The sequence below is a fragment of the Myodes glareolus genome, chromosome 8, assembly GCF_982192425.1.
Source record: "Myodes glareolus chromosome 8, mMyoGla1.1, whole genome shotgun sequence".
Lineage (NCBI taxonomy): Eukaryota > Metazoa > Chordata > Mammalia > Rodentia > Cricetidae > Myodes > Myodes glareolus.
Window position 1 is genome coordinate 31,342,845 of NC_142033.1, and position 23,543 is coordinate 31,366,387.

The 23,543-nt window shown below is 39.1% G+C and overlaps 1 protein-coding gene across 10 annotated transcripts in view; it reads left to right on the top strand.

The window, feature by feature from the left end:
* Positions 1–23,302, top strand: part of Clock (clock circadian regulator) — an 82,786-nt gene extending 59,484 nt beyond the window's left edge. For 8 of the 10 annotated variants that reach the window (XM_085691755.2, XM_085691753.2, XM_085691760.2 and 5 more), the window contains 8 exons: positions 1,549–1,690; positions 2,577–2,677; positions 3,141–3,230; positions 6,691–6,843; positions 8,188–8,391; positions 9,021–9,226; positions 13,364–13,613; positions 16,359–23,302. In XM_085691755.2, coding sequence (XP_085547881.1) covers positions 1,549–1,690; positions 2,577–2,677; positions 3,141–3,230; positions 6,691–6,843; positions 8,188–8,391; positions 9,021–9,226; positions 13,364–13,613; positions 16,359–16,544 — 1,332 coding nt within the window. In that variant the 3' untranslated portion in view covers positions 16,545–23,302. Of the gene's footprint in view, positions 1–1,548; positions 1,691–2,576; positions 2,678–3,140; positions 3,231–6,690; positions 6,844–8,187; positions 8,392–9,020; positions 9,227–9,302; positions 10,264–13,363; positions 13,614–16,358 lie in introns of those variants that run through there. The other 2 variants (XM_085691759.2, XM_085691761.2) reach the window with 2 other exon arrangements.
* The last annotated feature ends 241 nt before the right edge of the window (positions 23,303–23,543 follow it).

Sequence of the window (23,543 nt, forward strand, 5' to 3'; positions counted from 1 at the left end):
ACCTCTTGTAAGTAGAATCATGCAGTGTTTGTTCCATTGTGACTGGCTAATTTTACTTGGTGGAATGTTCTTAGGGTTCATTATACCAGATTTCCCTTTGTTTTGCAGGATGGGTAATATTCTATCATGTGTGTATATCTTCTTATTAATCAGTGGAATCCTGGGTTGCCTTCACCTTTTATTTGTAATAATATGTGAACATAGGTAGGCGTACAGACAGCTACTATAGTCCCTACTTCTTGGGTGTATACATTTGAGGGAACCTGCCATACTGTTTTCCATAGAGGCCCTGCCATTTTACCAATCCCTTTACCAAGCCATAAGAGTTCAAGATTCTTTCCGTCTTTATCATACTGATTTATTTCTGAGGAGCTTTTGTGTTTGGTGGGGTTTTGTTGTTTTTTTTTGTTGTTTTATTTACAACACAAAAAAAACTTTGTAACACTGACAGCCAGAAACTGTTGACTTTGAACTCAGAGAGGAGATCTGTCACCCAAGTGTCTGACTTGGGTCTTCTGGTCCTAGCTATTCTAATAGAGCATGAACTAGCATGACCGGTTTTGATTTGGATTCCCCTGGTTAGTAAGTTTGAGCAGTTCATCAGGTGATTGTTTCCTCCTTGGAAAAATATTTATTTTCATTCTTTTTTGTTTTCTTATTTATCTATTCATTCATTCATTCATTCATTCATTTTGGGGTTTTGTTTTTGAGGTAGGGTTTCATACAGCCCAGGATAGCCTTGGGCTGACTATGCAGCCAGGGATGACCTTGAATTCCTGATGATTCTGCCTCTGCATCCCAAGTGTTCTGATTACAGGTGTGTGCCACCCGTGTCCAACTTGTCCTCTTTTTGTTTGGGGATTTTGTTTGTTTCTCCATAGGGCATCTTGCTGTGCTGCCCAGGCTGAGCCCAAATGATCCTCTTACTAGCCTTTGCAGATACTGTGTTGAAAGGTCCATACTCGCTCGGTACAGTTGTTCACTCCTGTAATCTTAGTTTTTGGGAAATTGAGGCAGTAGGATTGCCAACAGGTTCCTGGCCAGCAGTGTGAGTCCTTTTCTCAACAACAAACAGGAGTGCGTCTTGTCACAAGTTATGTGTTTTGTGTCCATTCTTATAACTGAGTTCTGTATTCTAAATATTTAGTCCTGATCAGATAATGATATATCAATATCTCCTTACTCTTGTAGATTATTTTAATTCTGTTGCCACCGGTGTATTCTGATGCAGAAGTGTTTTTAATTTTGTGACCATTTCTTTATGTTTTCTTCAAGTGTTTTATGTTTAGTTTGTAATGTTTATGTCTTTGATGAATTTTGAATTAATTTTTGAACATAATACAAGAGTATAACCTGAGTCTTGTTATTTTTTTCTAAATAGAGAATGAAATCAAATTTTACAATATTAAAATAAGACATTTTTTCCTGACATGCATACATACACACAGTTCCTTGTGCTTGCGCACACTGTCTCTCCAGCCTCTTGTACAGCTGTGTTGAGACCTCTGCACTGAGCAATGTGAAAACATTTTTTTCTTGTCTCCTTAGAGCCAAGATTCAGGGTCTGACAATCGTATCAATACAGTCAGTCTCAAGGAAGCACTGGAAAGGTTTGATCACAGCCCAACTCCATCTGCCTCTTCCAGAAGCTCACGAAAGTCATCTCACACAGCGGTCTCGGACCCTTCCTGTAAGTTCCCTGACCCGGGGACAAGTGTGGGTCTCAGAGAGCTCTTCTAAGTTATCTGTGCTGCTGACACCAGCACTTCTGTCCAGAGTTCTTCTAATTCTAAGTTTTTCTGTTTTGAAGTACAGTAACCTTTCTAGTAAGAAGCAAGTTATTTATCTTTGGAAAAGATTTAAGGTCATCAGATGATGATAGATAGATGGTAATGTTCTGCTTACCTTTTACATGGTTCCCTTATAAGAAAAAATACTACCTTTTATTGTAAACCAGGTGGGTATCAGCCGCCACGTGAATGGTGGAAATGGAACCCTGGTCCTCTGCAATAATAAGGACTGTTAACCATTGAGTGTTGTGGATAGAGTCTAGCCCTAGCCTTTTCTTTAATTTATGGAGACTTAGGTAATTGCCTTTAAATTGTAGTTGGTCCTCTGTATCTACAGCTGGTAATAGGAAATGCCTTCTCCATTGTCTGTATGAGCATGTGCAGGCTTCTTTCCTTGCTATTATTTTCTAGTACTATTGTATTAGGTATTAGTAATCCAAAGTTGATTTGAATTATACAGAAGAATGTGCCTCACTGATAAACAAATACTATGCTATCTGCTAGAAGACACCTTAGTGTGCATGGATTTTTATACCTGCAGGGAGCCCTGAAGCCTAGCCTTTGAGGGAATTGAGGAGAACGGGAGAAACTATTTTCAAAGTTTTCTGTCACACGTTTTCTTTATCCTTAAAAAAGAAGTAATTAAAATTACTCTTATAAACATGGATTTATCTATCTCATAACAGAAAGCTAACTCAGTCATTTCTATTCATGAAGCATATTTTGAGATTAACCATTCAGATCTGTTTGTAAGCACTAATTCTGTTCTTTGTTAACTAACTTCAGCAACACCGACAAAGATCCCTACTGATACTAGCACTCCTCCCAGACAGCATTTGCCAGCTCACGAAAAGACGACACAGCGGAGGCCATCCTTCAGCAGTCAGGTATGTGTGTTAGTCAGCCCTCACAGCCTTCAGCAGTCAGGTGTGCGTGTTAGTCGGCCCTAACAGCCTTCAGCAGATTCCCTGTTGCAGTAACAGATGACAAAGATACCCTTTCTGTAAGAATCACAATTTCTGCAGACATATGACACTCAAAATCTTTCCCATTTTACAGATAAAATGCTAGATAATGATTTTTTTTAATTGTGAAAAATGCTAATTGAGAGCTGTGAAGTTCCAGTTGCCTTCAGTTTAGTCTACCCAACTTGCAATTGAGTGTACATCCAAGGGCCTCTGCTTGGATACCATGGGAAAAAAGATAAAAAGAATAGAAAGGGCGACATACTTTGTACTCAACAAAATAGAAGGTTGTCAGTGATAAACACATTGTATTGGTGTTTGTGGTGGAAGTCCTCCTAGATGAGTATGAGCATCACTTCATTGTCATTTTTTATTTTGCTTCTAGTCCATAAACTCCCAGTCTGTTGGTCCATCATTAACACAGCCAGTGATGTCTCAAGCTGCAAATTTACCAATTCCACAAGGCATGTCACAGGTATTTTTGTTTGTTTTAGTAATTGCATTTAAGCAAATATGATTTTATACATATGTATATATAAATACATATACTTATATGGGCAGTAAATCTTAATTGGAAATATTTAGAATATGTAGTGACATTTTAGTTACCCACAATGATTTTGGGTACCCCTGGACCCTTACTAGGCAGAATCACAGGTGCATATGTCTTTTAAGATTCTTGATGGTCTTATACAAAGAATTTTCTTGCTTGCTGTGTTATAGCATCTTACATATAACAACAGCTTATAGGTATGATTTTAGACATGAGATATACTAGTTCATTTTGTTCTTCCTATGGATATTGGAAGATTTGAGTAATTTACATATTAATTCGTTTGCACATGGGGCATTGAGTTCTATGTATGTATTGAGTTACATATATCAGGAATGCGGACAGTATTTGTAATATCTATATTAATAAGCTACTTGATCTAGAATATATGACATATAACTAAAATATCATGTTATGTAGTCTACATACAAGACTTGGATCCTTAATGCAACTTAAACAAGTGTGAGACGCCAAGGCTGGTGGTACATGCCTGTCCTAACAATGTGGAAGGTGGGAGCCAAAAAATCAGGTGTTCAGGGTTATCCATTGCTATATAGTGAGTTCACAACCAGCCGCCAAAAGCAAAACCAAAATAACAACAAAAGTGAAGGAAAGCTGTTTAGAAATGTGAGATGGCCTGAGTCCTGAGGAGAAGTGAGTACTGAAGTTAGCAAAAGGAAAGAAGTTCCCCAGCGCACTGCTGTATGCCTCTTAACTGTGGTTATAGCTCGTTTAAAGTTTCAGAAATATTAGTGAATTATTACAGTAATAAATATAGTAGGAAATCTTCAGTTTTATTTGACACTAAAAGCTGATTGGTAGCAACATTACCCTGTAAGAGCTCTATAACAGTACTGTATTATTAAATATCAAATTGAATCGTCAAATTTTATTTATTTTGAAGTATTGACAGAATTTTTATGTAATATGCAGACATACTTTCAATATTATTTGTTCTTTAATTTTATTATGAGTAAAACATTATCAACATCTTTATAGAGGTGTTTTTATGAAATATATAAGTAATATATACTATGTCAAAAATGGTGCTAAGCATTCAGTCCTCCTACTTTCACTGGCTAAGTAAAGCTCAGTACTTTGCTTTTTTGTTCTGTGGATTTATTTCCTGTTATCTTCTATCTTCTGTGCTTGTTTCTATTTTTTTGGTTTGTGTTTAGTAGAAATGCTTTAAATTGTGACAACATGACATTTACCTATAGGAAAGAGTAACTTTAGTCACAATAAAATACATGTGTATGACATAAAAATAAATATAACATATTTTAACTAACATTTTTAAAAAGCATGAGAAAGTTGAGGTACTAAATTTATAATTTTTTTCAAGCCAAGCAGAATCTAATACATGATATCAGTTTGTTGTTGTCATCTTCAAAGGTCAAAGTTTCATGCTTTAAAAGCTATTATTCAGAAGCCAAGCATGACGGTGCAATACCTGGTAGGCAGAGGCAGGAGGATTACTACAAGTTTGAAGCGAACCTGATGTATGAAAGAGAGCTCTAATCCAACCAGAGCTACATAGTGAGGCCATTTCAAGAAAATAAAGAAAAGTAATATTTAGCATCTTTAGCACAAACTTAAAAAGAACTCATTAATTTAGGACAACCTTTTTGAAGATAGAATATGGAAGGGTAGGGTGGGCATTTCCTGCTTTTAGGTACAGTTCAATGCAGGAAACTATGAACCTAGATTTCCCATAAAGTGAAATGCTCTATTATTACATAGTACAAGCTGTTCATGGAAATAAATGAGTAATGAGTCATCGCATGTACCTGAATTGTAGGAACAGCTTATTAATCGGATATAAAAGCCAGAAGATTGAAATCCCTGAATATAGAATGACTTTCTTCATTCATGTGTACATTCATTTATAATTTCTTAGAATTCCTTAGTCTTTAAAAAAAAACCTGTGTTTTAAACTGGTCTAAGGATAGTATCACTGCAAAGTAGTTTTTTCAAAACAGTATGAGAATGAAATTATTGGTTATTTGTCAGATGTAAATAAGCGATTTTTTGTATATGTGGGGAAGGAAGATACTGGGAACTGAACTCGGGGTCTTGAACATCCTAGGGAAATGCTCTGTATTTGAGCCCTCAAGCCCTTTTTTTAACTTTTTATTTTGAGACTCCTTTTTATTTTGATACCTAGCCTTAAAATGTTGCCTAGGCTAAACTTGAACTCACTCTGCATCCCAGATAGGTCTTGGATTTATGATCCTCCTGCCTAGCTTTGGGTAATTCTGCCAATGTACACACAAAGGGCCCTCTAGAGATGACAGTTTGCTTTGGGTTCATTCCAGCTGCGGGGTTCATTCTCCTCTGGTAAAATGTAGACATGAAATGAGCAGCTAAAGAACTTGTTTTGCTAAGTTGTTGACATACAGATGAGTTCAGGTTGTCCTTTTGCTTTCTTTTTTTAAGAGTTGGGCCCACTTTTTAGCCCTGACTGGTCTAAACCATTCTGTGTAGACCAGGCTGGCCTCAACCTCACAGAGATCCACCTGCCTCTGCCTCCCAAGTGCTAAGATTAAAGGTGTGCACCACCACACCTAGAAGCACTCAACATCATCTAACTGCAGATTGTTCCTGTAATTAGTCAAGATCGAGTCAGATGTCAGAAGCATACCAGAATTCAAGCAGAGGTAATAAAAGATGTATTAGCTAGTAACTGAAAGAAGAATCTCTAAAAAATGTTAAGAATAGGAAGGTAAGCCAGATAAGTGGATAAGGTACCTACCTACTGCCAAGCCCGACAGCCTGAGTTCTGCCCCAAGACCTGCGTGGTAAAGGAGAGAACTGACTCCTCCAGGTTGTCTTCTGACCTACACACACATTTTGTGACATGTGTCCCTCCCCATGTAGTAATTGTAACTTTAAAAAAAATGATATGAGAACAGCCACTTATCATAAATCAAGGGGAGCACAGCCAAGGACAGACATACGGACGCAGCCTCCTGAGCAGCTCTTACCCTGCACTAGATGGGCTTTTTGTGGCTGGAACCACTGAGTAGAGAAGTGCGCTGAGCTGTCATGGAAGGAAGCCATCTGCTGGGAAAGTGAGACTTTCTGGGTGAGCCAGGGGCATTGCATGGGGAGGAACAGCTACCACTGGCACACGTGACAGAAGAGAAGGCCCCACCCCCCCAGCACCAGGAAGATAAGCACCTCTGTGGCAGCTTCCTAGGGGTCTGCAGGCAAAGACTGTGATTTTAAAGTCTAGCTCCAGTGTCACAAGGAGAATAAAGATGGTGGTTTGGGAACTGACATTCTGGTCTCGTGGCACTGCTTGCTTTTCACAGCGCACAGGTATCAGGACCAGGGAATTCTAAGGTGTGTTATGCTTTCTTTACATGTGCTGCTGCAGTTTCAGTTTTCAGCCCAGTTAGGAGCCATGCAGCATTTAAAAGACCAGCTGGAGCAGCGGACACGGATGATAGAGGCAAATATTCATCGGCAACAAGAAGAGTTAAGGAAAATCCAAGAACAGCTTCAAATGGTCCATGGTCAAGGGCTTCAGGTAAGTTATTCTGAGCACAAAGAATCTCATTCACAGTTTGGGTTCCTAAAAATTGCCTCCCCCCACTTAAATGAAAAGTCAGGTGCAAGAGTTGTATTTTTCCCAGTTCAGTATACATTTGTAGTAGGGGGCTGCTTAGACCCAAAATAATCACACAGAAACTATATTATTTACAGCATTGTTTGCCCAATAGCTTAAGTGTATTGCTAGCTAGCATTTAGAATTAACCCATCTCTATTCATCTGTGTATTGCCACGTGGCTATGGCTTACCAGCAAGGTCTGGCTCCTCTGTTCCCAGTGACTACATGGCATCTCCTCCCTCTGACTCCACCTACTTTCTCTCTATATATATATATATCTCTTCCAACCTTATATTCTGTTAAGTCATTGGCCAAAAGCAGCCTCTTTATTCATTAATCAATAAAAGCAACACATATATGGAAGGACTTCACACACTACACATTGGCTATGTGCTTAATTCTAGAACCTTCAAAGATACTCATTCTGAGAGCATTGCTGTCAGCATCATTGCTTTTTAGACTAACAAACTTCAATTTTAGTAAGTTCAAATCCATAATTAAAAAAGTTTTACTTTGTAGAACCTTTAAGGTAGAGAGTTTATATGTTTTAGTAAAATGCCAATAGATATGATTCCTATTACTTGACTGACATTATACTTAGTACTTGACTAACAGGGATGTGTACGGAACTAGGGCTATGCTGAAGGGGAACTAGGTGAACACTCTCCTGTGTACTGTCATGAACTCTGAGTAATGGATGGTACAAAGCTGCCAGCAGCAGCCCTTTGACAAGCACTGAATAGCACAGTTTATCTTGTGGCTGAGAAAGAATGTGTATCTTCATAGTTTATTGTCATTACTGCTAATTGGTCTCGCAAAATGTGCTAATTACTTGTTACTTGACTGTTAAATTTCATTTTGCTTGGCTTCTTTCAGTATTCTCCTTGGTCTTTTTTTTTGTTATTATTATTTAAAACCTGTAATGCTTATTTAGGCTGGGAATATAGCTTATTGGTAGAGTGTTTACCTAAAATTCTTGAGGCCCTGATTTGATTCCCAGCACCCTCACAAAAAAATGTAATTAAAAATTGTGTGTGTGTGTGTGTGAGAGAGAGAGAGAGAGAGAGAGAGAGAGAGAGAATGTGAGCATGTAAGCATGTATGTACTACAGAATATATGTGGAGGTCAGAAGATAACTTTGGGGACTCTATTTCTTCCTTCCACCATGGGATCCAAACACCAAACTCAGACTGCCAGGCTTGTGCAGCAAGCTGAGCCTTCTGCCAAAGAAAGTTCACTGAAATGTAATCTTTATTTTCAAAGATGTTTTTGCAACAATCGAACTCTGGATTGAATTTTGGTTCCGTTCAACTGGCCTCTGGAAATTCTAATATCCAGCAACTTACACCTATAAATATGCAAGGCCAAGTCGTTTCTGGTAGCCAGATTCCAAGTGGAATGAATACTGGACATATGACCACAAACCAGCATGTGATACAACAGACTCTACACAGTACGTCAGCTCAGGTAATGGACCAAAATGTCTGCCTAAAACTCTGTGCTGCATCAGCTTTTAAATTTTAATAAAAATTAGAACATGCAATATTGACAACGAGCATTAAAGTATTTTGTAGAAAATATGTTACTATTAAATATTTTGATATTTAAGAATTTTATGTTTTATGGACCTAGTTTAATAATTATACTAGATTCTTATAATATGCAGACTTTCTGTATGTAAAAGTCTTTGATTTGCAAGAACTTCTTCAATAGAAAGCATACTGAATAGAATGTTGTGGAAGTGGGAATAGTTTAATCATTCTGTAGAATTCTGGTAATTAATTAGTGTTCATCTGTTACTATATTTGAAAAACATACTATGTGAACATCACTGACTTGCTTTGAGCCTTTAACAGACGTCTTTGTATATTTTTTACTTCCCTGTTAAGATCATGCTTCTTTTAAAGTATTAGCTTACTTTCCATCGAAGAATCCAGACTAAGTCAACTATTCCAAATCCGCCTTTTTTGTATTTCTCTCAGAATAATATATTTTGCTAGTCCATTTCTGTTCTGTCAGCCATTGTTAAATGGTGAATAGTAAAAGCATGCCATCCTATAACTGTTAGATAATCTCTATAAAATCTTCATTTCCAGCAGAGTCAACAGAGTGTAATGAGTGGACATAGTCAGCAGACGTCTCTTCCAAGCCAGACGCCCAGCACTCTCACAGCCCCACTGTACAATACAATGGTGATCTCCCAGCCTGCGGCCGGGAGCATGGTCCAGATCCCATCCAGTATGCCCCAGAACAGTACTCAGAGTGCTACGGTAACTACGTTCACTCAGGACAGACAGATAAGGTGGTTGTCGTACTTCATTTATTATTTTCAGAGTTGTAAATTTAACAGTGCTTAAGAACACTTGCTTCTCTTTCAGAAAGACGAGTTCAGTCCCCAGCTCTCCCCTTCTGCAGCCACAGCTCCTTAACTCCAGCTGCAGGGGTTCTCATGACCTCTTCTGGCCTGCTCCATGCCTCTATGCATGTGGCAGACACAGGAAAAGAAAACCATAGAAACAAATATGTAAAAATTTCTGGATGGGCTAGTGATACAAGTCAGGAGTAGAGAAGTTGCCTGCGTTCAATCCTCAGTATTGCACTTTTCTCCAAAACCATTCATTTCAGTTTTTACCATGAAATTTTAGTTTATTGCTTACTATACCCATTTTTTTAAGATTTGAAGTAAATACTGTATCTCTTATAGTAAAGATTTAACAGAATAGCATCAAAATTTACTTTTCACCCTGAGCTGGGCTGTCAGATAGAGAAGCCCATTTTGTAGGCACTGTCACACAAGCTTCAGTGGGCTCTGTCCACGTGCCGCTGGGGTCGTAGGGAAGCGTTAGCAGAGCAGCACTGGGGTAGCTAGATGAGCTGGCATGGAGTTTGGGGACCCGGGAAGAGGGAACATATTCCAATAGATATTTCCTTTCCACAGGAAATGAGAGATTAATGAAAATAAAAGAATAACCAGCTTGCATATACTTGGTGTGATAAATATTTGGCAGACTTTATAGGGGGACTGGGGTTCAATCTTTGGCACTGCAAAAATAATAAGTAAACTTTTTTGGTCATGTGGATGGTATTAGTAATAAAGCACACATCTATACAGACTTCATGCTGTTTGTGCTGCGATTCTCTCATGTCTGCTGTAATCATGACTACTCCCTTGTCAGTGCTAGCAGTGAACTTCATCAAATGGGAAAGGCCCACAGAAGGAGTTCTGTCACCAGAGAATGGAAGACCATGAGTAATATTCTGTATTGATAAATTTCACTTTGATTTATCCTTAAAAATGTCATTTTCCTTACATTTATAAAATAAAAACCTTGAGTATAATTTTCCTATAAATGTAAATTTTTTAAAAATGATTTTATAGTAGTTGTAATTTTCTCATGAATTGTTTGCCATTGTAGTCAATGAACTTTCTTTACCATATATTTAACTCCTAAGTATCTTACTGTTTTATAAAAAGTGAACTTTTATAGAGTTAAAAGTTTTAATTGATAAAATATAGACAACAAAACTTCTGTGTTAATATTTATTTATTTAGGAGTTTTTTATTTTTTAAAAAAGCAAACTATCTTTTTTTCATTATACATACCAATCCAAGTTCCCACTCCCTCCTCTCCTCCCATTCTGTCCACTTACCCTCACCCCACCACCCCTCATCCACTTCACAGAGAGGGTAAGGCATATATGCTTTGGGATAGGTCAAGGCCCTCCCTGCTATATCTAGGCTGAGCAAGGTATCCATCCAAAGAGAAAAGGTTCACAAAAAACCAGTACATGCAGTAGGGATAAATCCTGGTGCTACTATCAGTGACCCCGCAGTCTGCCCCAGCCATGTAACTGTCAACCACAATCAGAGGGACTAGTTTAGTTCTATGCTGGTTCCTTCCCTGTCCGGCTGGAGTTGGTGAGCTCCCATTAACTCAGGTAGACTGTTTCAGTGGGTGTCCCCATCATGGTTTTGACCTCTTTGCTCATATTCTCACTCCTCCCACTCTTAAACTGGACTTTAGGAGCTCAGTCCAGTGCTCTGATATGGGTTTCAATCATCAGTTGCTGGATGAAGGTTCTATGGTGACATTTAAGATAGTCATCAATCTGACTACAGGGCAAGGCCTGTTTGGGCACCTTCTCTGTTGCTTAGGGTCTTAGCTGGGGTCATTCTTGTGGATTCCTGGGAATTTCTCTAGAGCAAGGTAGCCCCATAATGGCTCCCTCAATCAAGATATCTCTTTCCTTTCTCTCATCTTTGTCCTTCCTTCATCTCAACTATCCTGGTCCCTCAAGTTCTCCATTCCCCCTCCCCTTCTACCCTCCTTTCTCTCCCCCCCACCCCCATGTTCCCAGTTTCGTCAGACAATCTTGTCTATTTCAACTTTCCAGGTGGTTCTATGTATGTTTTTCTTAGGGTTCACTTTGTTACTTAGCTTCTCTAGGATCATGAACTATAGGCACAACATCCTTTGTTTATATCTAGTATCCACTTAGGAGTGAGTACATACCATATCCATTTTTTTGGGTCTGGATTACCTCACCATCCATTTGCATGCAAATTTCAAGATTGACGCTTTGGGTTTGTGGTTGTTGTTGTTGTTTTGAGACAGGATTTCTCTGTGTAGGTCTGACTGTCCTGGATCTCCTTTTGTAGACTAGGCTCACCCTGAGATCTGCCTGCCTCTGCCTCCCAGGTGCCGTGATTGCAGGCGTGCAGCACTACTGCCTGGCTATGTATTAACTGTTTTAAAGTGTGCTGTCCTGTGGCCTTGAGTATATCCACACGTGGTTCCAACTATCACCCTCAAACATCTTCAGAGCATTTTTTATCTTTCCAAATTGAAACTCATTAAACAACTCCTTAACCTTTCTGCCTGTTGATTTTAGCAACCACCATTCTGTTTTCCGATTATACAAATTTGACTGCCTAAAGATACTTTGTGTAAATTAATTACCCAGTAATTTATCTTTTTGTAACTGTTGTATTTCACTTAACAGAATATTCTCAGGGCTCATCTGTGTTTTCAGATCAGATTCATTTTAAGGCCAAGTGTTCTTCTGTATGTTATACGTAGGTAGCATTTTTCTTACCATTCTGCCAGTGGATATTTGGGTTGCTTCCATACCTCGGCTGATGTCAGTAAACACAGTTGTGCACAAAGCATCCTCATGTGATCTTCCTGCCTATTGCATTCTCTGACTCAGTGCTGAGAAATGGACTTCTTGTAATTCTTTGAGGAACTGTTACAGGGTTGTCCTGGTTAGGGTTGGTTGGTTGGTTTTGTTTTTCTCAACTTGACACAAGCTGGAGTTAGTAGGAAGAAGAATCTCAATTGAGAAAACAGAATACCTCTATCCTGTTGTCTGTAGGCAATTTCTTGAAGAATGATCAATGTGGAGGGGCCCTGCCTATGGGGCAGTGCAGTTCCCTGCAGATGGTTCTGGGCTGTATGAGAAAGCTGTAAAGGGTGCTTCTCTCTTCTCTCAACTCCAGTTCCTCCCTCCATTGTTCCTGCCTTGGCTTCCCTCCGTGGGCTGTGATTTGGGATTCTGTAAGCCAGATAAACCCTGTCCTCCTCATGTTGCTTTTTGGTCCTGGTGTTTTATCAAAGCAATAGAAAGAAAATTAAGAAAACGGTTTTCCTAGTCTGTTACAGTTTTCTGTAATAGTGACCTGATTGGCACACAGTGGCTTTCCACTGCTATTTTATTTTCATTTCTCTAATGATTAAGTCTGGTGAGGAGTTTTTATGTGTCTCTTGGCTATTCGTAATTTTTGGAGAAAACGTTTAACTTTTGTCCAGTTTTTAAATGTGTTGAGTGTTGTTTGATTGCAAGAGTTCTTTACATGTCTGGCCAAGCTTGATGTCATTCAGTTAATTTTTTATTTAATGTTACCTACCTGTGCTTTTGGCATCGATAGTGATAATGTTGCCAAGCCCAACATCATGAAGCTTGTGTGCCTTTTTTTTCCCTAAGAGTTCTGTAGTTTATATCTTATGTTTAGAACTTTTATTCATTTTGAACTAATTTTTATATATGGCATGGCAGGTCCTTCATTATCTTGACTATGAGTATTTTTTTAAGTTGTTTTGCTATGTCTCTGTTTTTGTTGTCATGTTTTATATTACAAACTCTGTGTGTGTGTGTGTGTGTGTGTGTGTGTTGTTTGTTTGACTGACACCCCCCCAGGAAAGAGCCCTTTAAAATTGTTTTTGGTGCTGGAGGTTGACCCCAACATGCTATACAAGCAAGCCCTCTGCCACTGAGCTAAAGCCCTAGCCTCCAAGGAGAATCTCTGAAAACGGAAACTAGGAACATAGTCTTTTATAAAATAAATGAACCATTTCATTGGGTATTATCTAAGATAAATATTACCTGACTTGAGTTATGTGTGGTCCTTTTGATACCATTTCTTTGTTTTCTCTCACAGATTTTCTCAAGGTCAGCAGCTTGTGACCAAATTAGTGACTGCTCCTGTAGCCTGTGGGGCCGTGATGGTGCCAAGTACCATGCTCATGGGCCAGGTGGTGACTGCCTATCCGACCTTTGCCACACAACAGCAGCAGCAGCAGCAGCAGCAGCAGCAGCAGCAGCAGCAGAGTTCCCAAGAGCAGCAGCTTCCTGCAGTTCAGCAACCATCTCAGGCCCAGCTGACCCAGCCACCACAGCAGTTTTTACAGGTAAGTCTCACCGTGGGGAAGTTGCCTTGAGCTGATTGCCTATTTTATAACCAAACAAGATGATAAATGACCAGGGTTGTAAAAGACCTGGAAAATCTGTAAAGGCTTATTGTAGGATTTAAATATCTATAGAAATAGAAAGCTTGTCCTAATAGGCTATTTTATGTTTTCTTCTTCAGTCTTGGAAGACTTTTAAAACCTTGTCTAGCCAAACTTAGTTATCTGACCTTCTGGCCAGAGTAAGTGGCCTACTTCCTGACCATATCAAATCGCTTATTAAGCCCATTTTCTCTCTCAGGCTAATATTTCAAGAATTTAATAAAAAAAAGGTCCCGTTTTCTTTCTTCAGTACCTTCAAACTACTCTTCACCCAGCATCAAGAACGATCCCTTTTTTAGCCTAGGAGTTTCCTTAATCATCAGATAAAATTTTATTAGATTGTGATTTTGTTGTGTTTGTTGTGCCTGGCCTGGAACTCATGCAGATCTTCCTGCCTCTGCGTTCTGGGATTACAGGTATGCACTATCATGCCATATTATTGGAATTTTCTTCTTATAAATTAATGTCAGAGGAGAAATCAGTGTAGGTGCAGTATAGTTTGTCACTAGAACTTAGGCTCTAAAGTCAGGGTGCCCTCAGATTGAATAATCGCTATACCACATACACATGACCTTTGGGATAGCACTTAAACTTGTCAAACCTCATTGGTGCATTGGATGTAATAGTTTATACTTCATAACACTGTAAGGTGTATAGCTAGCTGTCATTGATGACCATGGTACTAACAAATGTAGTAAGACATTCATATTAATGACAAAACCCACCCAGATGCCATGGGGATGAACCTATCCATAGGTCCAGAAGAAAGTTCCCCTGGGTTAGGATCCTCAGCCAAGAACCAACAGAACTGGTTTCTAGACTCCAGTGTTGGAGAATCTGGTGTTTTTTCTACAAGAGGCCATCTAGGCTAGGTGAAATTCTTATTTTGGTAACATGGAGTACTGAAACAGCCTTATTGCTTAAATATTTGAGTCACACCCACAGGACTCAAGTCTGAACTACTTCAATTAATAACTGGGTTAGCTATTATTATAAATAATAAAACAAGTCTTAGGCTATTATTTAGGTGATATATATAAATACACATATAATATATATATATATATAATATAAAATCTCCAGTGAGATTTAAACAAAAGCTTTAAAAAATATGATTTGCCTTAAGGTCTAGTATTTTGAATCTATCAAAGAAGATAGGCCTTTAAAAAGAATGAGTGTTTGGGACCAGGGAGACAGCTCAGTAAGTGAAGGTACTATCTTCTGAACCTGATGTCCTGAGTTCAGTCTCAGATTTCTACACAGTGAAAGGAGAGAACTGACTTCCACAACTGTCCCATGACTCCCACATGTGAACCCTAATAGTTGTACACACAAACAGAATAAATATTTATAAGATGAATATCCTCTTCTTCCTTGCCCCCACTACAAACATGCATCCCCAAAACATAAATACTTTGATAAATACATAATTTGGCTTTTCTAATGGACCTCTGTTTGAAAATGGATTATAGTCAGAGAAGTAAATGCCATAAATCCATTTGACTTACCAAGGTTTTTCTGGTAGCAAATCAAGAAGAAAAATTGTAAGTAAGGTCCTTGTCAAGTTTTGTCATCTCACAGTTTAAGTCTGTACTTAGGCTTGAGCACATAGGTTCTCTTCATACACATTTGCACATGTTACTAGTTTCAGTTTAAGGATGTCTCAGTAAGTGTGTGCTGTCTTTCAAGTTGTTCACTTGAAAATTCTCCCACTGTCTCAGCTAGTCCATTTTTGTGAGCCAGGAGTCAAAATGTGACGAAAGAAACACTCAAAGTTGAGGCTTTCAGTTCTGACATATTGATTAGTGATGGTAGACCAGTCCCTGTTTGGGGGAGGGGCTATTTTTGTTTTGTTACTTCATAAGGCCACATAGGACTTCAGCCTCCACCTGTGCCCTCCTTTTTTCTATAATGCTTCATAGACACTTGTACTGAGGGAAAGGCTGAGGGTGGGAAAAGTAGACCGCTTGATAGTGTCACACATCTGCAGGTGGACCAGCTCAAGCTAACCCAAGTGTACTTAAGGCCTGTGCTTTTCTGACTCCTCCGGGTGGGGGAGGTAAGCTAGTGTGTGCAAGTTCAAAAGTATGGAGGCCAACAGTCAGCCCTCGGGACTTGCTCCTTGGTCTACCTCGTCGTTCTGAAACAGAGCCGAATAGGAACCTGGGGCTCACTTACTAGGGTAGGTTGGCTGACCAGTGAGCCTCAGGGATCCTCCTGTCTCCACCTCACCCATACTGGGATTGCAAGCACTTATGGGCAGAGCTATTTTCTTAACTCTGGTCTTGATTCTTAACCAGCAGGCAGACGTGTGTGCAGACGGCACTGTCTGTCTGACCAGGGAGTATCCGTGTCTTATACAGACACAGCTGTGCTCCAGTTTCACTGCCTAAATTTGGGCCCGGAGGAAATAAAATAAAAATATGCAGCTTGTCTCAAGACAGTAGTATTTTATACCATTAAATTCTCAGCACAAATTCCTTTGAATTATATTTTGTTATGCTTTCAGAAAAAAGGTAAGGCTTCTGTTTTCCAAAAAGTGTTTAGATTAGTGAACAAAATGAGAATTTAAAGCTCTTGTCCCTGTGGACAGCGGACAGTGTGAATGGACAGTGTGAAGACATAAATCCTCCTTTTGTTTCGCAGACACCTAGGTTGCTCCATGGGAATCCTTCCGCTCAGCTCATCCTCTCTGCTGCCTTCCCACTACAACAGAGCACCTTCCCTCCGTCGCATCACCAGCAACACCAGCCTCAGCAGCAACAGCAGCAGCAGCTTAGTCGGCACAGGACTGACAGTCTGAGTGACCCTCCCAAGGTCCAGCCACAGTAGCACACACACTTCCTCTCTGACACTAGAGAGGAAGGGGATGGCCAGAAAGTCACTCAGATGACATACGGTTAGAAGTTTAGCAGTTCTGTGAGGGTAGTCTTGAGTGTTCCAGTTCCTGGATTAGTTGGAGATGCTGCCCAGTGCTACAGATGTACATTAAATACCAGCCAGTGGGGGATTGTAGAGACACAGCCAATTGGACAGTTTCTTTGCCCAGATATTTTTTTGATGGAGAAAGAGTATATTGCCAAATGTTAACAAGCTCAACTATCCTGACCTTTACCGAATCAGAAAAGCACTGACAGTGTTGGTAGCTTTAGTGGTTCTGTGCCTGGTATCATGTTACAGAGGACACACCACTGCCAGGGGTTTGCTTAGATTGCCATGAAGATAGTCCAGTAGTTAGTAGTCCCCACTCCAAACTCCCCTCCCTGCTCAGATAATGATGGATCAGTGATTCCTTTCAGAATGTTGTGCAGGTTTGAATTCTCTGTATAGACGCTATATAGATGTGTGTATGTCTGGATGGAGGAGAGAGCAAACCTTTGCGCAGCATGAAAGCATTATCTGTCCCTTACAGGTATGAGTACATTTCATTAGATTTTGACACCATGTACAAACTGATAACACCTCCTTTTCATTTTGTTTACAACATAATTGTGTTCTAGTCACTTTTTCCAGGGCACAAGTCTTTTTGTTTGTGCTTTGGCTGTGGTGTCAGTTTGTTCAGTGAGATATAATGTGCTGCTGGGAATGGATTTTTTTTTTCAGGTTAAATTATTGCTATATTTCTTTCCATTTATTCAGAAATATCCCTATTTCATTATTTTAATTATGTTTGAAAATAGAATTGCACTGTTTTATTTTGGATGGTTGGTTGAGAGTCTGATCATGTATTTTGATATATTTCATAGTTGGAATATTTATGTAAATGGTTTTCAACAAGCCTGAAAGTGATTTCAAGAATGTTTCAGTTATAAGAGTCAAATTTGCACACAGAACATTTTAGGCACTTTTTAACATTCTCAGTGGTGGGAATTTTAACTTTTAGGATTTGTTGGAATCCTTTTATTATCCTTAAAAATTTCAATGCTTCTTTTAGTCAAAATGATTCAGGGTTATTTGAGGGGGAAAAACCCATAGTGCCTTGATTTTAATTCAGGTGATAACTCACCGTCTTGAACTCATTGTCTGGTTTCAGTAGCAGTTTTGAAACCTTAGTACATTTTTAGCAGCATGTGGGTCTCAGTGTCATCTCCAGTTCCCGTGAAGACTGCTCCGTCTCATGGGCCACCTGAGTAGTATCACAGTTGTTAATGTGATCCCAAAATTATTTCCAAATTCTTTCTTCCTTTAAAGCTAAGTAGTCCTTTAAGAATTACTGGTAAGCACTTGCTCAGAGGAAGGGTAGGAATTGCCTTTAACCTTTGTCGAACCACGACTGTAACTCACATGCTTTCTAAACATGAATTAAGATTTCATCTGGCAATATCATACTCTACAGGTAATATACTCCAACGAAGTTACATAGATTTTAAAAGGCTTTTTTTTAGATTTTATGGTACTAATAATGAAATTTTCAATTATAGAACAAACGAGAAATAGAAAATAGAATATAAAATATTACTGGGAAAAGGGAAGACAAGTGTGGCAATTTAGAATTGACTTTAAAAGAAAGTGTGTACCGGGTGAGGCTGCTAAACAGAGGTTCTCAGCAGTGAAAATAACCTAATGCAGAATTTCTAGATAAGGGCTCTGGGGAACACGGAGTCAGGTATCTGTCCTCAGCTTTGTTGTCATCCTTACGTATGTCTTTGTTTTCCTGTTTACCTGGCTGCAGTTAAGTTAGAAAGTTAGTGGTGAAAAAGAACAGAACCAAAGAAAATTGGTACCTACCCTTCTGCAAAGAATCGTGGCTAGATACCAGTCAGTAACCGACATATCAGTCTTCTAGTTGACACTCACATGGACACCCGAAGAGCGGGGAGAACACATGTATGTATATCAAGCTTATATACATGTGATGAAATTAATGTGAAATAGAGCACCCACATTGCTTTTCTCCCCTTCCAAATTGCCTTCTTGATCTTATGCCATTCCATGTCATCTGAGTTGTGCCTCATTTACTTTTTGGCAATACCTAGTGATAAGGATTTAGCTAACAGGAGATACAACGTACTAATTACGTAATTCTTGTTCTCCACAGTTCATCTTCCTGCTTCAATGCAGTTGATAATGGAGCACCAAGCCACTAACTTAGGTGTCCTGTCCACGTGGAGCGCGGTGCTAGGCAACACTTGTCAGCATCAACTGCCTCTCAGCTCCTTAATTCTTGCTTTCCCTGAAGGCAAACTGTCCCTGTCTGTATCCTACATATATTCAGCATTCTGATGAAGGTTGATCTGTTGCCTGCTCTTCATTTCTATAGCCAAAGTTGTTGACTGAAACCTAAATCTAAAATCTAAATTATGAAAAGATACCAAATAGAAACATTTCTTAGCTTCTTATAAACTTCCCCTACTCTATTTCATGGGGATTCATTTTTCTTTAAAATTTGGATTCTGGGCAGCACTTTTTAGTTAAGAAATTGTTCAAGTGCGGGTCAGATAGGTTCTCGTTGCCCTGCAGGTACCTTGCTCTGGGCTGCTTCTGCATGGAGTGTTGCTGATCGTATGGGATGAGAACAGTACAGCCCAGAGCCTAGACATTGGAAAGTACTCCTCTTTTCTTCCTTAGAGTAGTAACTATGGAGGGGGCTGGGGAGCAGATGTGGTGGGTGGGGCTGCATACAATTGAGCACTACAGGCCCTTCCCCAAGCTCCAGCCTAAATTTAGGGGAGCTTTAGAGTGCTGTGCTCTGCTGTCGCATAGACATGGCTTAGGAATGTACTAATAAAAGAACGCCCGTGCTTTTGAATAGTTTGTGATAGAAAACTGTGCAAACTAGTGTGTGTTTGAGTTGTGTGTGCTGTAGTTGGCCGTTGCCTTAAAGCAGTCTCTTGAAGTTAGTTGGGAGCACTGAAGCAGTCCAGCTGTATAAAGGGCATTGTGTGGAGGGAGATGAGCCCTGTCCAAGCCTTAGAAAGGGACCCTAAAGTAGTTGTCTACAGAGGTAGATTCTTTTCACTTGGATATTACTGTGTGCTTAAAATGTTTCCACTACATTAAGGCATTTTTTAAAAAGTGGGACGCAGATAGCATTTCTAGTATTATTTTTTCTGTTTGGTGATTAGTTTGTTGGTAAGCATTTGTGTAAAACGCGTTCAAGCTTATCACCTTTCCAGTACCTGTGGTCCTGTTCTTAGTACCACAGAGTTCACATGGAAGGTAAAAACACTGGATATTAATATTGCTGAGGGCATATAGCCAGGAGTAAGCTGACTGGAACTCTTCAGTGGTGGAGAAGAAACAGCACAAAGGCACTTGCCATTTTCATAGTGATTAGAGAAAGAAACTTTTACGTTTGTCTGGATTGAGTGAACACTCTTCTAAGAGGAGCTTCTGAAGTAAATGCAAAGGAAAAGAGTTGACTATTTTTATAGCATATTTAATATATTTGTATATAACTATGAGTGTAGTAGGAACCCTCCACCCGCCTCCCACTTTTCTAATCCCCCTCCCCCCTTTGCCATAGCCCTAGTACAGCCTCATCCGCATGGGTAATGTGCCTATTGTCAGCCTACCTACCAAAAGATAGTGCTGCTGCTTTCTGAGACAGGTGAGACCAGACTCTCATGCCTGGGGATCCTTTATGGGAGGAATAGCACACACTTAGATCAACATACCACAGTCTAAAAGCATCATTTTGAAAGGTAATAAAGCACTTTATTGCAATTATTCATTTAGATAAAGTTTGTATCTTAGGCATTAACCATTTTTAAAGGATCCCCTAATCATCACTTAGGTGAAATTATAAATGACACATTTCTGAGAAATGTTTAGATCCAGTGAACCGTAGCAGGTTTATGGGAGTGATTTCAAGGTAGCCAAATAAACTCTGACTTTTGTTTTGAATGTCGTGGAGTCAGGAGATTGTAGATGCGTAGTTCATTTAAACACTATTGTAAACCTATCTTGCCTATTGTGTGGACACCAAAAGAGACCAATGAGCCTGTTTGTTTTCAGAGGTCTAGGAAAATATGCATCTGTCTTGAGTAGATACACAGAACTAATCTATCAATGGTTGGTAGTAATATTTTAGGATACGGTAATTTCAAGAATTATTGAGTGTTTTAAATGTGCCCTGAAATGTTGGCATGTCATTTCAGCGTTCCCACTTGAGTTGCTCTTGTAATATTTTTGCACAAAAAAGACTGAGAATGACTGCTTTGGTTGAAGAAAACTATAATTTGGTCTTATTTTAATGTCTCCTGTGGAAACACCGGAGGTAAATTTTGTTGGTAGAGTTACTAATTCAGGATATTTCAAACAGTGTTGAATAGCTCACCAGAAATTACGCAAAAGTATATATTTAAAAATTAAAATTCTTTTTTTCCACGTGACTGTTTGCATATTTTTTCTGTTGTCATAACACTACATTCCATGTTTTCCTGAAATAATAATACTTTGAAAGATGAGTATTTAACAATACTTTCTAAGTTGCCTGGGTTTTCCCAGGAAAATGTTCTAGAGAAATAGGTTGTATTTGTATATAGTTTGTGGAGACTATTGAGACACCATCAACACCACCAGCAAACACTGAGGTGCTGAACTAAGCGACAATCACCATAGTAAGTAGTTATAGGAGGTCTTAGGAGTGGTTGGAAGGAACTTGTTCCGAATGCAGTTCTCTGGGTTTCTTAAATAAAATGGCTATGTATTTATTTATATTTGTTTATCTACATTTGGTCTCCTGTATTTAATTTATGGTCAGTTTTGTTTTGCATCATTATCTTGTTCTTGGGTCTTACTTGGGGCAGCAGTTGTTACCCTGCCCCCCGTGACTCTCCACTGACAGATAATTGAAACCCATTGTACAGCAGGATGGCAGTGGTGGGTCAACCTGGACATCCCTGCACTTCCTCCTGCTCTGAACTCATTTAAGAAAAAATTTTCAAAGGTAACTCCTTTCAGCTCTGCTTTATTACATTACTCCAACCTTTTTCTAGTGTCACTTGTTGCCTTCAGTGTTTCATGGGCACTTTCTATATGGTTACTCCCCCCACACAGTCAAAGGCCAGTATGACAGAACCAAGGGCACATATGTTACATGCTGCCTTTGTTTTTGCCCATTTGGGTAAATGCTAGCAAAACAGTACCTTTTAGTGGCTGTCATCATTATTTCCACATATTGAGTCCTTACAAATAGTTACACAATGTATGCATACTGAAAACTCTTTAAAAAGTTGATTATCTTTAAATCTCCATAGCCAGCACTGACTAGTGCTTGAGCATGGGAGGCCTCGCTCTGTGAGGATCCTTCCTGCTCACCTGATGTGCATAGTACTCTCATTGTGGCTCTGGAGTCCCACAGGTAGGGTCTAACTCACAGAGACCCCGTGGAGAACAATGGTTAAAATACGATCAGAAAAACTGAGTTTAATTATGTAAAAGGTGTTTAACTCTGAGGAGGGCAAGTTGAAAATATACCATTTTTAGATACATGCTTTTAAATCAGAGAAAACAAACTGACATCGCTTTAAGAAATGATATTCAAATTGTTTGTGTTTGAGTACTGGTTCAAGTTATTGCTGACAATGGTTTTAAGAATACGACAAACCTAAAATATAGGAAAAGCTGTTATCCTGAAGTTGATGACATCTTCAAGCAAAAACACTACCCTCAAAAAAAAGTTCCTGATTAAACACTGGATGTATCAGCCAAAACAACTGGAATTTTGAAACCATTCTAAAGTTATTTTGAAATTATTTTATTGTGGCTTCAGTTGGGAGAAAGCTCTAGTGTAGCACTTTCACATTCACCCTGTGTAAGGAGTGAAGCCCAAAGACAAGTTCAATTAGTGCTGTATTAAAACCAGTTAGTGCAAAAAAAATATATATATATATATATATATGTTTTATCTTTGTAAACTTTGTTAAATCAGTTAGTGGTTGTATAAACATGCACCAGATTCTTTGCTGTTCTCTGTGGTTCTTGCTGTGCTGTTCTTGACATTGCTGTCCTTACTGCTTGGTTCTGGGTTTAAATGAAAACAATAGACATAGCTCATCATTTCCGGCTCCCAGGGGAGAGATACACATGGCTGCTGATCTCCAGATAAGAACCCCCCCCCCAAGCAAACAGTTCATTGAAATAAATTCAGTTATTAAAAAAGACTGGCATTCTTTCAGGTGTTACCCTTTTGCCAAAACCCTAAACTCCACAGACAAATGATGGACAATGAATGGTTTCAATGGTGCTATATTAGGGTCCCTGGTTTTCATAAGCTACATTTGGAAATACAGTATTGACTAAAATACGACTCCTGTTACCAGCTCAATATTGCCATTTTAGTTGAGTTCGATACAATTGGTTATTCTTGGTTATCAAAGTTACTTTTTAAGAAGTAACAATGTGTTGCCAGCATGCCTTCACTCAGGCCTCTTGCTGTATGAGCACAGGTTTTACTTAAATCTCCATGTACTATCAGAACGCTCTTTTCCATAGATACCTATAATGTATTCAGAATCAAAAGTTACAGCAAAAGAGCCAAGCAGTAGCAATGGTTTTTCTGTTTTTGTTTTAATGTCAAAATAATTAGATCCAGACTTTGTTTCCTTCAGTTTTAAAAATAAAGAATACCTCAGTGCTGCTTCTCAGTATGAATCACCTGCTTTCTGTGGCACATGACATGTACGAGTCACATCTGACTTACAGAAAGACTATTAAATGTTTTTAAATCTGTCAGTGACATTTTCCTTTCTTTATTCAACAGTGGGGCTTAATTGTGCTAGCAGTGTTTGCCTTGTAGCTTACATTTTAATTACCACTAGAGAAACAATCCTGCTGGTACAAGACTGCTTGCTCAGCAGTTATGCTCAGTACTCACCCTCACGTAGT